The sequence below is a fragment of the Telmatherina bonti genome (assembly GCF_933228915.1).
Source record: "Telmatherina bonti genome assembly, chromosome: 17".
Taxonomy (NCBI): domain Eukaryota; kingdom Metazoa; phylum Chordata; class Actinopteri; order Atheriniformes; family Telmatherinidae; genus Telmatherina; species Telmatherina bonti.
Window position 1 is genome coordinate 29,207,089 of NC_136615.1, and position 18,351 is coordinate 29,225,439.

The following is an 18,351-nucleotide window of genomic DNA, read 5'->3' on the forward strand; positions in this document are numbered from 1 at the left end:
GCCAACCGTAGCCAAGATGCTGGCTTAATGTCATTCACACATCGCTGCTAAGATGAGATTTTCCCAGTTACACACCAGAATCAAACCCAAAAGACAGTCAGAGTTTTCCATTTCCTGGCTTGCCTTCTTTGAAATTCCAACACTAAAACACATACTGGAGCCACGCAGGTCACTTACCAGGCAGCGGGATCGTATTCCGCCCACACGCGAATGAATTCGTCAAGGTGGTGAGGTCCGAGGATGGAGGCGTCCCTCGTCAGGTACTCAAAGTTGTCCATGATGACGGCAACGAAGAGGTTCAACATCTGGGAAGTGAGATTATACAGTGAACAATTAAAACAAGGGAAGAAGACCGATGCATTTCATCATTTAATACGTGTAACCTTTATTCAAACCACAACACTGAGATTCAAAACATTGTAATATGGTCCACTGGGGAGCCTGACTTACTTCCTGCTGGAGATACTGACCAGAAAAGAGCAGAGGAAGATGAAGGAGACAAAGTAGAAGTATGCAAAATCACTGCCACAGTCTTTCCCCGTTAGTCCCGAGAGCTTATCACACGGTCGGTTACTGAGGCAAGCTAGCATGATCTCATGCCAGGCTTCACCTGTTGCACTCCTGATATAAAGATAGACAGTAAAACAAATCACAGTAATGGTATTGCACCTTCACAGAGTGAATGTGAATAGTTAGTATCTGGATGATTTAAGCAGATTACCTGAACAGTAGCGTCAAGGCCTGGAAAAAGGTCTGGAAGTTGTTGTGGAGATTTATGGCGGTGTCCTCGTTTAAATCAATGTTCCCAAACACCTGAAGCAAGCCAGAAGAGAGGATCCACATTTAAAACCACACATTTACATTAACATTGACATCTGTTACTACTTCTACAATCCATAAAAAAAACTTGCTTGCTTCCTTGACTGAACTTGCTTTCAGCTCCAAACTATATCAGGATATAATAGCATTATAACATATTGTGACAATATAGAGGCAATTTTCTTTTTATACTTTCCGATTGTAAAACTTTGAGGATTGCCATGACATTTATTACCTGAAACTAAACTGTATATAATAGATGTCTCTTTAAGTCAGCAGACTACAGCACAATGAAAGGACTTGAAATAATACATCTCACATCTGAACACCAGGCAGTAGCACCAGACAGCTATCCACCCAGAAGTATGTTACTCATTTGCTCAACAATGAGCCCATATTGGTGACTGAGTGGCCCTTTTATCTGGACTTGGCCTGCATTTAACACAGCTATTGTATGGATTAGCCTTTGTCCCGGATATGTAGCAGCATAGGAGAAGCTAACAACTAGCTTCTCTAAGTTGGTGTCTCACTAGATTGCATTCTCTCTCTCTCTCTGCAGTCCATTATTAAAGAGATACTGGGCTTATCATTGAAAAAGCTAGAGTAGTTTCCCTAAAATGATGACTGACTGGCTTAGATTCTGCTTTTTTGTATTTGCACTTTTTACAAATTTTTTTGTATTTTGTATTAGCAACGATATACTGGCTTTAGAACTGGGGAGTGTAACAACTAGTGTCTCTAAACTGGTGACCTACTGATTTATATACTCTCATTGCTGTTAGCAAGGACATGCTGGTGTTAGCGTTGGACAGGCTAACCAAGAGTTTCCATTTGGTGGATGACCAATTGTAGACACTTTTTTTTGGCATCCACCATTGCCAAGGTTAGCACTGAAAAGGCTAAAAACTAGTTTCCATAGGCTGGTGACCGGTTGGATTAGACAGTGCAAGGGGATGCTGGGGTTAGCATTGGAGAAGCCAGCACCTGGTTTTCGTAAGATGACCGACTAAATTAGACAAGCCCTCTTCTGTATAACAAGGATATGGTGGTGTCAGCTCTGGGGAGTGTGATCTCTAGTGTTGCTAAACAAGTGACCAAATGGATTAGATATTTTTTGTGCTGTACATGCTGTACATTAGAAGGTAGATGTGTTATATGGATTTGCGTTGAAGAGGCTAACTACTAGTTACCCCAGGCTGGAGTGGATTACACACTGCCTCAGGTGTCCATGAGTATGGATCTGCACTGAGAGGCTAAGAACCAAGACAACAGTAGGTGGAAAAAATGCATACTGAACAACCTGCCTGATAAAAGAAAAAAACATTTGCAAAGACAGAAGCCTCATCAATCAACTTCATCATGCCAAAAACAAAATCAGCTTTATTATTGTTAAACTCTTAGTAGAACAATATCTTTCATTAATGGCTATTATGTTGTACTGGAGAGGCCATGAAACCAGTGATTGAGCCCATAAACCCAGAGGGATACTGGGAGGACTGAAACATCAGGTTCTTGTCATAGACAAAATGCCATTTAGGATCATTTTAGCTACCAGAGGAGTTGACAGACAGATATACAACAGTAACCAGTGTAACTCTTTAGTTTGAGTCAGTTGTGTTGCGGCAGAGATACATTGAAAACCTGCAAGGATCCAAATTGAGTAACTCTTGTATAATTATATTGCAAAGGTTCCAGTAAATCCTCATTGATAAAAGATAAATCTGGCTCTCATAAAAGACCCAGAGTGGATAGGTGCCATATCTCATTGTCCAGTTGGACAATCATAAGATATGGCACCTACGTGTCCAATAAAACAACCCTAAAGCCTTTCCTAAAACATTTATTTGCCTCTCGGCATGTCCATCCAACTAGACTGCGAACACCAGCTGCAGCAACAAAGATTTTTGAAAGATATTTGACTGCTGACAGCAGTCAAATATGCATGTAGCACCTTAACTCTGAGCTGAAATTATACTTTTTTACCACTTTTTTTGAAAATGCATCTTCTGAGACGCATAAGGTCTCAGAAGGTAATCCTTGAAACTGGCCACTTCTAAAACTCGTGAATGATCCGCTGCAAGCATTTAATCCAACGCAAAAGGCAGCAGTTCTGAAATATTTTCTTAGTTCATGTTCGGAGCATTACAATATAAAGTTTGGACATGTTTATGCAACATTGGAGGTAGATGTGTTGGGTCCTGCAGAACAGTGCAAATACAAAAAATACAGCGAATGCACAAACTGAAACCTGACACTCGGTACTGACCATATCTACACGCCCATGACAGTAAAATATAATATGCTACAAAATGGCACAGATTTAGTCTGTTCTTTGAGCAGTGATAGTGTCCTAACAAGTTACAAACAACCTACAGTCAGTGTATCATAAGGTTAAAGAATTTAGTTATTAAAATGTGAGTCTGATTTGGGGTTTAATAGCTTTGCTAAATAAACTGTTGAGAACCTTGAAAATGTGCTGCTTATCCACCTGCACACAAGGACAACCGCATTTGTATCATAAAAAATAAGTTTTTTAAGCATGATAAAGAAGAACAAAACTGGGGAATTAATCGCTGTGGATGCTGTGCCGTCACATGTTTGAGGACATTTTGAAAGATGGAGGATCATACTTGTTACTTAGAGGTAAACTGGGCACCAGTGTATCAGCAACAAAGCAAATATGAAAACCCAAACATTTGTAAGGTGAAGTGGATTTGGTGGATTTATGCTAAATGATGAAAATATATACAACCAAGTCAATTTATTGGGCCCACTTGTTTAATTGCTTGTTAACACAAATATATCAGCTACTCACAAGGTGCATTTTGACATCAAGATTACTGGCTCGAGTTCAGATCAAAATGGAGAAAAAAAGTAATTTAAAGTGGAACTATTATGTGCATTTCGGGCTAATTTATTTTTAATTCTGAGACCAGAAGGGCTGGGATTGATCGAGTTATTGTTACAAGTCGCTTTATTTACTTCAGACCGACCCTCTCCGTAGGCTGTCAGATCAGCCTGCGGGCAAAACGAGTGGATTGAGACTCTTCCGCATTAAGCCCCGCCTCCCGCCACCGCACTACATCGGGAGCGCGCACCGCAACTGCTTTCGCCGTCATTGTAACATCTCATAAACAGAAGGATTAGGCTAATATGGACTCAATAAAAAAGAAAATACAATGTCAACACATAGCATACAGCCCTACATGTTGGAACCTGAATCAGACCCTGAAAACGAAGTGGAAAACAGCAACCCACAGCAACGAATGCAGCAGGATGTCTCTCTTTGGTAAACTCACCAGCCATCGTTGGAAATAACTTTATCCCACGTTTTCCACCCGCCTGATGTATTTGTACATGCCCTTGTTAACCAGTAGAAGGTAACCAATCACCGAACCTTATCCCCCGGGACGTCACAAGGATTTCCAAGTAGAAAAAACTCTCTAAAACGACACGTTTTTCGTCGCCATGGAAACTGAACGGAGAGAGTGCTGGAACTCAAACTCAAACATGCGTTTAGGTGATAAAAAACAGTAACGTTTACATATCTGATGAGGATTCAACACTGTAACACTGTAGAAAGCTCAGAAAACTTGAAATACCATAATAGCACCCCTTTAAGTAACTTGAAGTGACATGGCTCTAATCTGAATATTATACTCACTGAATATTTTACACACAAACATCTCTACGGTTTACAGAGAATGGTCTGAAAACAGAAAATATCCAGTGAGCAGCAGTTATCTCTCCATATTGATGAGTCTCCATTTCAGCTCCACGTTCAGATGGTTGGGTCAGAACTTGGTGGGAACGTCATGAAAACATGGATCAATCCTGCCTTGTATCAGTGCTTTAGGATGGCGCTGGTGGTGTGATGTGTGGAGGATGTTTTGTTGGCATATTTTGGGGCCCATAGTACCAATTTAGCATGGTTTAACCTCCACATCCTACCTGAGTATTGCTGCTGACCATGTCCATCCCTTTATGAGCACAGTGTAGCATCTTCTGATGGAAACTTCCAGCAGGACGATGCACCATGTCACAAAGCTCACATCATCTTTAGCATGAGTTCACTGTCCTCTAATGGCCTCCACAGTCACCAGATCTCAGTCCAACTTTTGGATGTGGTGGAATAGATTTACAGCAACTCTATAATGCTTCATGTTAATATGAAGCAAAGTCTCTGAGGGATGTTAGCAACACCTTGTTGAATCTATGCTGACAAGAATAAAGGCAGTTCTGGAGGAAAAAGGGGTCCAAGCTGGTGCTAGCAAGTTGCACCTAATAAAGCAGCTGCTGAGTATAAATAATGCTACTAAAGACTTATAATCTATGTAACAGAAGTAACAGATGGATATAGTGTGCTCATAAATCATTCACTTTTAAACTTTCTTTCGAGCAGTTACACACTCAAAAGTAGAGGTACCAGCTTGTACCTAAAAAGGTACAAATGCTTGTCGCTGGGGGTGTACTCTTTTGAGAGACATTTCTGTACCCTTCAGTTCTGGTCTATTTTTGTACCTTATCAAGTTCAACCTCACCTTTTCAAGTTATGTTTTTTTATGTTTTCCATAGCATTAGGCCTGGTCCATTCCACTTAGCAATATTATCTTATCTTTAATCTAGAAATAATCTTCAAAAACTCAAAATACTGACCAGCCATACACTTAGTTTGCAGCATCTTACCTTCATTGTCTGGTGTAGTAAATGACTGTTAAGTAGTACTACTGTCATCACTCAACTCTGCTCTAGTTTGTAACATTACAGCCATTAACATTACATTTTTCAATGCTGCAGGTACCCTTATGGTCAAAATGGTACAAATTTGTTCTTTATGTCGCTTTGAACCCTTTTTCGTACTCTGAAGGAGTGCTTCTGGTCTCTTAAAGACCAGTATTGTACTTTTGAGAGAACATTTCTTTAAAATGGACCTATAGGTACAGAAATGTCCTTATCTTATACCTCTATTTTTGAGAGTGAGGTTGTCACCACTCACCTGCATACCGATGATGGCGTAGATGAAGAACAGCATGGCGATAAGGAGGCAGACATATGGCAGTGCCTGAAAACAAACACAATCGCAGCTTAAAATGCTCGGAGACACCATACTAATGCGTTTTTCTCTCTCTCTCAATACAAACACAGACTGCACCGCTTCTCTTTGATCTCTCATTTCTTTCTGCACACACACAAACACACACATTTACAAATCTAATTCTCCACATACAGCGAGCACCTTTGTAAAATTTTTTGTCTTTGTTAGGAACCCCCGCAGTCAACCTGACCGGCAGGGTTGATTCCTTTAAACTTGTTATTTATGACGCTGCGAAGAGGAGGCGAACAGTTGCTGTAATTAAATAGCAACCTCCTCACACTCCGCTGCTACTGTCCATTTTCATTGGGTTTAAAAGCTCTCACCACTGACATTAACCCTGCTATAAATTCCTTCAGCTGTGGCCCCAGCACTCCACATATAACTCAACTTGTCCTGGGGGATTTAGAGAGCAAACTGGCACTGTGTGAAAATCCCGACTGCTGACTGCCGAGAGCCATTTGCTTCGATTTTAGCTGCAACAGCTTGCCTCTGCCGGCTGTTGAGCCTCTGCTCCACCACTTGTAAACCGGATAATTACTCCAGTTTTTCCCCAAATGAAATGCTCCCCCCCCCCCCACCCCCGTATTAAAAGGCAAAATAAAAAAAACTCACCCAATGGTGTGTTTTTTCTCACCTTGAAAGACTGAACGAAGGTCCACAGGAGGATGCGGATGGTGTAGCCTTGTCGCAGCAGCTTGATCAGACGAGCGGCTCTGAACAGCCTCAAGAAACTCAGGTTGATCTTCTTGCTCTGGGATGGAAAAAAACAGAGTTTAGTTGGTTCTTTTGCGCCACTGAATTTGACAGTTTTCCTTTACATAAACATTTGATAAAGGGTGCTAAATTCTTGCATTTGATCTGCAAAAACTCTCTTAAAGAGACAGAAAAGTTTATGACCTCAAGGATGCATTTAAAGAACATGTTGCAGGTAAGAACCCCCTTTAAATCAGTATCATTTCCTGAACCACTCAGTCCAAGTGGTTGAAGTGGTCACGGGGAAGCTGCGGCCTATTCCAGCAGTCGTTGGGCAAGAGGCAGGGTACACCCTGGACAGGTCGCCAGTCCATCGCAGAGAGACAACTAACCATTCACACTCCAAGGGATGAATTAGAGTAACCAATTAACCTAACATAAATGTCTTTGGACATTGGGAGGAAGCTGAGAAAACCCACACATACACAAGGAGAACATACAAACTCCACACAGAAAGGCCACGGTTCGAGCCCCACCCAGCCGGGGCTCAAACCATCAACCTTCTTGCTGGGAGGCCACAGTGCTACTAAGCTACTGTACATCCTCGAACCAATATTTAGAAAAATATTGTAGGAAACAATGTTGAGTGTTTTCTGTTTAAATTATACTATTTAATCTAAAACTGCAAGACAGGAAGTGACGTAGAAAAAAAGGGAGACAAAACCCCGCTCCGGCCATGAAAAGCACCCGATTCGCAGGATGCACACCTCACCTGGAGATGGTGTGTATTTATTCTTTTTAATCTTTTTTTCTTATTCTAATAATGATACATGCCCTGGCATGGACTGGTGAGCTCACCAGCTTCCCGGCGACCCCTCATCGGATCAAGTGGTTAGGATAATGAATGAATGAATGATATGCGCCATCTACAGGTGAGATGATGGTACTGCACCTTCCGCGATTGGGTGCTTTTAATGGTAGGGGTGCTCCCCTCTTCCAACGTCACTTCCTGTCTGGTGGTTTTAGATGAAGTAGGAAAATTCTAATAGAAAGTACTCAATAAGCCCAAATAGTGTATTTAAAAGTGTGTTTTTATTAAACAAACAATATTTTTCTCCATACTGATTTAAGGGGGGTCTCTGACCTGCAACGTGCTCTTTAAGCAAATCCTGTCATCATGAAGCAGCACAAACTAGCCAATCCAAAGCGCTGGATAAAACTGATGCAACTGACTTTTCTTCTGGTTACTTATTTTTTATGCTCTTCTAATTGTTTTATTTCACTCATTTTACACATTTTATCAAACCTCTTAAATTGTTGTCGCACAGTTTATAGTCAGGCTGTGGGAGACAATAACACGCACGCTGACAGGGGAATTGGGAAAAAAAAACATCTCAGCAGCCAACAAGAAAAGCCACTTACCGTCTAGAGGTGTCAGATGTAACAGAGGAGGCAGAGTGAGGGCACAGGCGCCAGGATAGACACAGCAGAGGATGGAAACAGCAAAACAGAAACAAGAAGGAAAAGCGAGAGAAGAGACAGAAGAGAAGAAGCTGATGATCTCATGAGGAGAAAAACACAGCAAACGCCAACTTTGCCACACAGAAAGCTGCAGTAAGCCGCCCCAGTCCTCAAAGCCAACTAAATTAAATCTTTATCTATTTTACATTTTTTGAGGTTCTGTATTTTTAGGTCGTCTTTAATCTGCAGTAAATCCAAACAGGAGAGTAAATCTTTGGCGCTGTAGCAGCAGCAAGTCTTTTCCTGTCACCCTGCAGCTGTTTTTGTTTCAGACTTTGCTTTGCAAGGCTTATTTTTTTCCCCTACTTTCTGTTTGCTTGGATGCGCTTATTATTTGAGAGCTGAGACTATGAGGCTACGACAAGGCAGAAATTTTGCAACCGTGACTCTAAAGCTTAAAGCTTGCCAGAAAAAAAGAACCTTTGCAAAATCTAACAATAATATATGAATTGGCCTGTAAATCCATTTGTATCTGTTGGGCATAAATAATCATCAGAAGGTGGAATATTCAGCTGTTTTAAAGGAAACAAAACATAACCCAAAGTTAATGATAGATATATATAATTCCACCCTTTATATGTAAAATATATTCTAATTATTATTTGTCATCTACAACAATATGAAGGATTAAAATGACATAATCGGGAACAGACAAATCAATATGAGATCTCAGAAATATATAATTGTATCTAAAAATATTAATTTAAGCATATATTTGAAATTAAATGGGATGAAAAATACTTATTAATCCCCAAAGGGAAATTCAAATAATTTAGATAAATATTTAAAATGAATCATTTAAAAAAAGATATTAAAATAATAAACATAAAAATAATTTAATAATCCAAAATACATATTTTAATATAATTTAACTAATAAATTATTTTTTTAATTTTTTAATATTTTCATGCATTCATTCTTTTATATTTTTATTTTTTCTATATATAATTAGTGTTTTCTGCATCGATTTAATGATTTATATGTTAACAATCCCAATTTCACAACAAGTTGGTACAAATGAATTAATTTGCAAATCACATAAAGTCACATTTTATTCTCAAAAAAAAAAAAAAATGACATGTTGTAATTGAGGTAATTTATCATTTCATGGAAAATGGTAGTTCATCTTTAACTTGATGGCAAAAACAAGTCTGAACGGGATAATGAATAGAAAGAAAGCTCATCTGGACAAATAAAAAAAAAAATCAGAGAGGCGGAGCTTCTCGCATGTAAAGATGAGCAGATTTTCACCATCCTGCTACAAACTACATCCAAACATTGCAAATAAATTCCAGAAAAATGTCCCTTCACAAAGACTAATGAAGACTTTAAAGGGTTCAACCTTCTACGGTGTAAAATATCAAATGATTCAGAAAAGCAGGAGGAATCCCTGTATGACTGGGACAAGGCTGAAGGCCCAAACATTTGCAATCTTCAGGCCATCAAGTAGATTTGCATTGAAAACAAGCCTATGATTCCTTACTGGAAATCATTGCATAGACTCAGAAAGACTAACCCAAACCGAGACTAACCCTAACCCAGACTAACCCTAACCCAGACTAACCCTAACCCAGACTAACCCAAACCGAGACTAACCCTAACCCAGACTAACCCTAAACCAGACTAACACTAACCCAGACTAACCCAAACCGAGACTAACCCTAACCCAGACTAACCCTAACCCAGACTAACCCAAACCGAGACTAACCCTAACCCAGACTAACCCTAAACCAGACTAACCCTAACCCAGACTAACACTAACCCAGACTAACCCTAACCCAGACTAACACTAACCCAGACTAACACTAACCCAGACTAACCCTAACCCAGACTAACCCAAACCGAGACTAACCCTAACCCAGACTAACCCTAACCCAGACTAACCCTAACCCAGACTAACACTAACCCAGACTAAGAGCAGATGCTACACAGTGCTAAACATCATCCTGGAACTACTTTTTATAGATGTGTTGCTGCCATTATATTCAAAATGAGCTCATAATCCTCCATTAAATGTAACATGTCTCAGTTTCAACGTTTCGTTTGTTGTTTGTGTTTAAATGGGAATAAAAAATGTCTTCAGGAAGTTTATAAATCATTATTTACATTTTGCACTACAAGCTAAGTTTTATGGACTTATATCTACATTTACTAGTTTTTTGCATTTGTCTATTTATGTGTATCTTTGCTGTAAAGTTGGCTATAAGTCGTACGTCTCTAACTTAGATTTAAGGCATCATTTCTTACCTCCAAAAACTGAATAGAGAAGCTTCTTTTTATTTTCCTCTTTCTGTTTTTTTCATTTCTAATTTCTGATTGTGGCACATTTGGTCCAACATAGTCAGGTTACTTCCGGTGTCGCAGGACGTTTCCCTGCCTCACACCTGCAGCCAGTAGCATGCACCAAATCCCAGTACTCACTGGTTCAGCAGGTCTTACATTTATCTCTGTGAACAAGATGTCTGTGATGCTTCCGATCACGGTCACAAAGTCAAACACGTTCCAAGGCTCCTTCAGGTAGTTCTGAAACAGAAAATTCATGGTTCAACATGGTCAGTTTTACCATCTCTCATGTTTCATTTCAAGCCTAAACTGAGGAACAGTTTTCATGAAATCATTTTATAGATTTAAATCTATTTACTGATCAACGAAAAAGGAATCAGATGCATTTAAATCACATTTATCTGTGATTTAAATGTGCTGAAATCTAAAAATGTCTTATTTCATAAAAAAATCTATATATGCAAATCCAACAAAATAGCTGCAGTCTGCACGCAGAACACCTTCAGACGTGCCCGTCATCCAGTTCCTCCAGGCCCTGCAGCTGCTTGCTGACGGGGCCCGGCTGCAGCGGAGTGTTTACAGAGCCAGATGTGAGCGGAACCGCTAAACAGGTGCAGGTAAGTGGTGTGTGAGAAAAGCCATTTAATAAATGGGCCTTGCAAATTGAATAGAGCCATAGATGAAATGGCTCGCTGCGGGCCAGACGGCTCCATGTCGGGGGAAGATTTATTCTTCATGTGCAGCCCTCTGCTTACCGCCCCCACCCACCCACACACACACACACACACACACACACACACACACACACACACACACACACACACACACACCGCCCCACCTCCATTCATTCCTGAATTTAAGATTATCTTCTTATGACTCCTGTTTGGCTGCACATCCACAAAAAAGTGATTATTTTTGCTCTTTTGTTGTTCATCATGTACTTATGAAATATATGTTTGTTTGCTTAGAAAGGGACATTTCTGTTCACATCTGCATGAAGAGGCGGGATCAGAAAATCGCCTTTTCTTTTGGGAGGATCTTTCACTTGTTCACATTGCCGTGGCAACCGGCAATACGTTTGGGGAAAGACGGGCTTCCAGTGGTCTGCAAACTGCCACCTCCCCGCTAGACGCCGTCAGTTCGACACACAGATCCTTTAACTTTCTTGCTGGTGTGTGGACAGAGAGACGTTGGGAGTGTTTACAGCGATGCAGATGGTCGTTGCAGCTCACCAGCGGGTTGAAGGCGATGATCTTGAGGATGCACTCTAGCGTGAAGAGGCTTGTGAAGATGATGTTTAGATATTTCAGCATCGCCTCGTACTCGTCCGGAGCTCCGTGGAACTGAGGAAATGCGACACATTCTCTGAGAACATATTGCTGGTTACAGATTCACTCCACTGTGTGTGAAAATGACACCCTCTACCCCGTTTTCTTGGCATCTGCATCCGTCTGAGATGATGTGTGCGTGTGACGCTGAGAAGCACAACTGGATAATTATGACATTAGAAGACAACATCACCTCAGCTTGCTTGGTCAAAATTAACTCTTATGCACGACCACCAAACGGGATTCAGGGTCCAGTTTGTTAATCTATCAATCAAATATGAAGGAATTTGCATAAATCTGCTTATTATTTGAAGATAAAAGAAATACACTACCAAAAAAGGCTTAAAAAACAGTTTTCACTCAAATATATTTATTTATATAACACATTTAACACAACCTCTGTTGACCAAAGCGCTGAACAAAATTAAAATGAAGTTAAAAGTATGAAAACCAATGAGATCAATAAAAAATATCTTTGATTTAAAAGAAAATACGATGAGGAAACCAGGTAAAACCCAGTAAAACTGTTATAAACAACAATAAAACCCAAGTAAGAGGGAAAAAAAATGAAGTCAGTAAACATTTAAATAAAAAATAGAAATACCTAAATTAATACGTAGGCACCTAAGCTGACTTGAGAGGCTTTCTCCTATGAATGAAATTGCAGTGATGACTGTGCGTGTGTATGTTCTTAATCACCCACCCTGCAGCCTGAGGCTCCACAACGCAGTAAGTCATTTCTGAATAACCCATCAGTCCAAACCTGCTCCCAAAATTATTTTCTTATTGTACTGAGATGTGAAACACTGTGGCATCTAGAACTCATGTATAACAGTGATTTATCCAACAACAGCTGCTCGAAGTACAGAAATATATTCACACTGCTTCTAAGCAATATGTTGCCATAGTTACTGATGAGCAGGGTGATTTTCCACAGTCTACATAGAAGAAAACATCCATGTGGAAAATGATGCTACAAGTTTAGCCAATACTGAGTACAATGAAACAAAATCTAAAGCAAACAATAAGAAGCTTGTAAAAAGATGTAATTAAATAAACTGAATGGATTAATATGAGTTTACTGTTGCTGAGAGCAACTAATTTGACTGATAAATACTCAGTTAAGTGGTTGTTGTTTTATCCGCACGTACAGCTGAGGACAACATGCTTTCTAAAGGTTCGGGGCTCAAGAGCCTTTAGAAACTTCAGGGAGAAACTCAGACAAAACAACAATGCAACTTAAGCTCCTGCTAACTAGTTGTAAACCTGGATCACATCCATGTTTGAGTGTAATCAGAAACTTCAACACACACCATGGATCAGACAGAATTCATAGCAGATGAGTGGTAGTCATCAGCGTGTCTGGATTACATCACCAACATCTGGATTTATGGGACAACTTTAGGATCTGCATCATCTGTGCTTTGTAACTTCAACTAAACGTCCTCAAATATCCAACTTATTTAAAAATTATGTCTGAAAATCTGGTAACAAAATAATCAGCTTCCTTAAAACTGCAATAACTGGAGGTCCCAGAATTTATTTACTTCTAAACAATAAGATATTCTGGCGGTCATGTCTTTGCATTTCCCTATCAAGCTGAGGTAGCACTGATAGGTTCATCTTTATTTTTAAAGTCATTTAATCTTCTTATTTCTTTCTGTTTTATGATAAATTTTTGAAAGACAAGCAGGAAGACTGCAATCAGGAATTATTATTGTTGCTCTGTTTCAATTCGTGACAGGCTTCCTCGATAAAGGAACATTTCCTGGTTCACTAATGAAGGATCTGCAAGACTTTTTCTGGCTGAGAACTGTGGTTTAGCCTCATTAGCAGATTAGCAAGGGGAATAACTGACCTTCATCATCAGCACGACCGTGTTGAGGGCAATTAAAGTCATGATGGCGTACTCGAAAGGTGACGACACCACAAATTTCCACATCTTGTATTGGAAGGACTGCTTGTTCTCTGGCATGTATCTTGTTAGCGGCTTGGCGTTGATGGCAAAGTCAATACAGGCCCTCTGTTTGTAAAAAAGGAAACACAAAGCAAAGCCACACTGGGTGTGAATGTGGTCCGATTAAAGAAATTCACACAGAGGAAATGCTACAATTAAAATGTAAAAAGAAGAGACAGCCAGCACCAAATCCAGGAGTTCTTTGTGATCGGCAGGGTTAAAAGATCATCATGAATATCTGGCCCGGCAATAGACGGGCAACCTGTTCAGGGTGTACCCTGCCTCTCACCCATACACCGTATATGAAAGATGGACGGAGCCTCCGCCGGTTAAAAGTGAAGCCTCTGCGGAAGTGCATAAAACTGCAGTTCCCCCTTCATCCACTAGGGGCTGCAAAATTCCCCCTTCATCCACTAGGGGCTGCAAAACAGAGCAAATCTCCACAGACTCCCATGTTAAAAAGGCCAACTTCACAGCAGAAATAAACATGTTTACAGCCTGGTTCAAAAATCCATTTTAGGTTTAATAGGTCATTTTTACCTTCATGACAACTGTGGGGAGAGTGAAATTTTTTCTAATTTTTAAAAGTAATTTAATCTCGAAGTTCAGCAAATTTAGGGGTGTGTCCTTTTGATTGACAGGTACCCGATCTCCCACTTCAAGTAAGAAGAACGTAGAACAACTGCGGTTTTTAGCCGGTTAACAACGTGACTTAGCTTTAGCCCGCTTACCTCCGTTAGACAGTTAGCTCCTGTTAACTCCGGGTTAGCTCGGTTAGCTCTTAGTTACAGAAAGCTCAGAGTTTGCTCGATGTCAGTCATCCACCATGACGCTAACAGCCTCCGTCTTAGCTCCACCTCTTTGCCCATATTTGTATTTTCCTGGCGAGACAACGCGCATGACGCTGCCAAGATGGCGACGGTAGGAACCGCCCACTGAGCTTCAATTCAGCTCTCCAGAAACCTACGGGTGACGTCACGGAGGCTCCATCCATTTTTTTTATATAGTCTATGCTCCCAAAGATTGCTGGAATAGGCTCCAGCTCCCCCGCGACACTTAATCGGACTAAGTGTTATGGATCATGAATGAATGAATGAATTGAATCTCAATTGATCAAGGGGAGACACTTTACAACTGAGGTCTATTGTTACTGCCTGAAGAAAAGAAATTTAAAGGCCCTTAAACTATTTTCTTCTTGTAATTACAGCATAAACTCAGTTTATCTGCTCTGCTTGGTTAGTTGCTTATTGACACAAATATCAAATTCATCAAATCACATGGAGCTCAATGTGTTTATTTAGTCAAATAGAGATGATGAAGACGACAAGCTGAAGTTCAAACTGAAGTGGAGGAAGAAAGGAGATTTAAGAGACTTTCAAATGTTGTATGGTTGTTGGTCTGAGTGTATATATATATATATATATATATATATATATATATATATATATATATATGTATATATGAACATGATTAAAAATGATTGGTATCTCTCAATTATGTCATAAATTCTTATTATAAGGGGAGAATAAAATTGGGAATAAATTTATGACACGATAATGTTCTAAGGTTTTTCCTTTCCAAGGGAGCAGCGACTCCCCTCTGTACTCCAGTGAAAAAAAACAAACAGACAAAGAAAAGCATGATTTTTTAAGTCCCCATTATAACGTTAAGCTTTAACATTTGGGCTGCAAACTGTGACTGCAAACATTTTCAGTGCCAAGTGTTTCTGCAGATATGAGTGTTTGTTTGTGCTGCATGTGGGGGGGGTTTGTTCTGCTGGAGAGATGCCATGAAAGTGCATCCTCGTCCACTCTCTCACCTCATTCTTCTCCAAGCTGCACTCCGACATGGCCTTGTCTCCCTGCTCCTGGAAGGTGATGATGATCAAAGCTACAAATATGTTGACAAAGAAGAAGGGAAACACCACGAAGTAGACCACATAAAAGATGGATGTCTCCATGCGGAAGCCTGGGCTGGGACCCTGGTCCTCATATGTGGCATCCATAGAATGCTTTAGGACCCTGGAAAGATAAAAGATTAAAAATTAAACTCAACTTTAAGTGCATTTAAGTCTGTACAGATGAAATGTCACCATTATTTCATACCAGCGCCATAAATCTGTGTGATCAGATCTCTGCTGAACTGCTTGTAAGAGATCTGAAAAGCTTATTAAATCCCTAAAATCACAACTATCTGCTAAGAAACTCTCCAGATTAAATCCTGAGGAACTGAGTGAGCTCGATATTAAAATGTTGAAATGTAAGACATTAAATGAAACAGACTTTACTGAAAGATCAAGCGAATCTCTTGGAAAACAGCCAATCAGACATCTTCAGATGTTTTTAACCATCCCTCCAGAAGACATTTAGAAGTAAATAAATGAGTGGATGTGGAGTCAGAACCCCTCTGTGGCTTAATCAGAGGATTAGTATACTAGTGTGCCCCTTGCGCTATCTACACTCACACCATCACAGATTAGAAGTGTCCACAGCAGGTCAAACAAGGACTTACAACAAGCTTGTAGCGCTAGAAAAAAATAAAACACTTGAAAAATGAGAAAAAAAAGAATTTTTCAATTCAGCAGACCTTCGGGTGACATGCTCACCTCGTGACTGGACAAGGAGGGAGGCAAAAACAGAGGTGGCCATGAGGAGTGATGGCTGCACAGAACCTTAAGCTTTAAATTGGAATGTCTTTATAAGGCCAAGTTCATTTTGCTGCTTGTTTACGACAACGAATGATTCCCCTGAAATGTGCAGATATCGGCTCCTCTACCTCAGCTGGCTGGCAAAAGCCAGGAAAAGCTGCTTGATCAGGCAAGATTGTATATATATATATATATATATATATATATATATATATATATATATATATATATATATATATATATATATATATATATATATATATATATATATATATATATACGGATGGATGGATGGATGGATGGACGGATCCAACCAGATCTATTTTGGTTGGAATGTCTTCCACCAGACCTGATGACCCGATGAACGTGTTAGAAGTGTAACAATACATTGATCTATATCACCATATTGATCATTTGATCAATAAGTCAATGACATCAATCCAAAATGAAAATGTTTTATTTCGGCTTCCTCTGGCACCAGTTTCCATGTATTACTGTCTGTCTTCATTATAAAACATACCTTTCTCATTGAAATAAGGAATTAAAACACCTAAACTCAGGTATAGAAATGTTAACTGAAATCCTACTAAGGTTTCAGATTATTTCAGATTACTATAAATAGTAATGACTGTCTTCGATCACTGCTGGGAAAGGCTCCAGCATCCCTGTGACCCTGAATTGGATTAAGCGGTTAGGAAAAATGAATGAATGAATGTTTTTGATCACCTGGTTAATATCAATAAATGGATCCTAAATCGAAATGAATCAAATTCAGATCATGACTGAATTTAAAATTATTGGCAAACATCTTCTCGCTATCCATTAAATTCAATAAATTTCAGATTGCGATTAAACTGGTGACTTCCACCCTGAGCATCGGGCAGTAAGGATCATTTTATCTACATTTTGGTTTTCCTGCATGTTGATCAGAACAACAACCAACATTCGTCTCAATCTCAATCAAATATTGATTTTAAAGACTGTGATCAGATCAGTATGTTTCCATGAAGCATTTTGATTCCCATCAGGAATAAATAGTTGTCTCCATGGAAACATGGCTAACAATATATCTTGAGAAATGGGTGAATTCTGACGACCCTTTGACCTTTCATCTGGTCTGATTGGTCCCTACAAGGATGTGAACAAACAACACTTTAACCAAACTCAAACTGTCCACGGCAGCCATAACACACAACTGCGCATAATTCCCTTCAGGCAACCTACCAGTTTCTGGTGTCTGGTGATTCGATGGGACACTAAGCTCCCATAAAGTACAATGGAATATCTTTTTCATAAACAAAATAAGATCATGCCATAGACAAGATGGTAAAATCCATCTAAGACCCTCCTTGTGGTCGTGGTGTTACTGACCTGTCAAGATTTGAGTCATTTTCAACAAGTTTCTTCAGTTTATTAATTTTACTTTCCACCTGCTGGTAAGCAGAATGGATGAAATGAGAAAACAAGCGTCAAAGGCCCTTCACAAGGATGATAATGATGATGATGATGATGATGGTGAGTCTGTGGTTCTTTAACTCTGGTGCAGAATATCGCTGTGAAACTGCTTATTCAATGAGCCTTGATTGCATCCGTAGTGAAAGCAGAGTAATTAAGCCGGGGAGAAATCGGTTGGGTTTCATCTGCGCGCTACGTTTTTGCCTCCAGGTGTGCTGTTTGTGTCAGCAGAAATCACTGAGACAAGGATGCCTTAAATACTCATGCTCTCCTCATGAGCTGAAGATTGAAGCCATCTTTGCTTTACTTCCTCATGTCGATCTGATTTATTGGCCTCATTTTTTTGGAGCAAATTGTTTTGCGTCAAGGAGCTGCCGAAATAAATAGATGTGACTTACAACGGCCATCCCTCTCCGGTGGAGACGGTGAAGAGCGTTAGGAAGGCCCAGAGAACATTGTCGTAGTGAAAGTCGTACTTCTTCCACTCTCTGGGCTTCGCCTCCACGTCATCCCGGTCGTAGTCCAAAAACTGGCCCCTGTGAAGAACACACTC

At 39.9% G+C, this 18,351-nt stretch overlaps 1 protein-coding gene across 1 annotated transcript in view; it reads right to left on the reverse strand.

The window, feature by feature from the left end:
* cacna1bb (calcium channel, voltage-dependent, N type, alpha 1B subunit, b) overlaps positions 1–18,351 on the reverse strand; it is a gene marked incomplete at both ends in the record, with an annotated part of 269,481 nt that overhangs the window by 36,554 nt on the left and 214,576 nt on the right. Inside the window, 10 exons of the mRNA XM_079256383.1 lie at positions 178–305; positions 471–621; positions 722–813; positions 5,816–5,881; positions 6,549–6,665; positions 10,568–10,651; positions 11,644–11,754; positions 13,598–13,762; positions 15,516–15,717; positions 18,197–18,334. Of these exons, the coding sequence (XP_079112509.1) occupies positions 178–305; positions 471–621; positions 722–813; positions 5,816–5,881; positions 6,549–6,665; positions 10,568–10,651; positions 11,644–11,754; positions 13,598–13,762; positions 15,516–15,717; positions 18,197–18,334 (1,254 nt within the window). The remainder of the gene's footprint in view (positions 1–177; positions 306–470; positions 622–721; positions 814–5,815; positions 5,882–6,548; positions 6,666–10,567; positions 10,652–11,643; positions 11,755–13,597; positions 13,763–15,515; positions 15,718–18,196; positions 18,335–18,351) is intronic.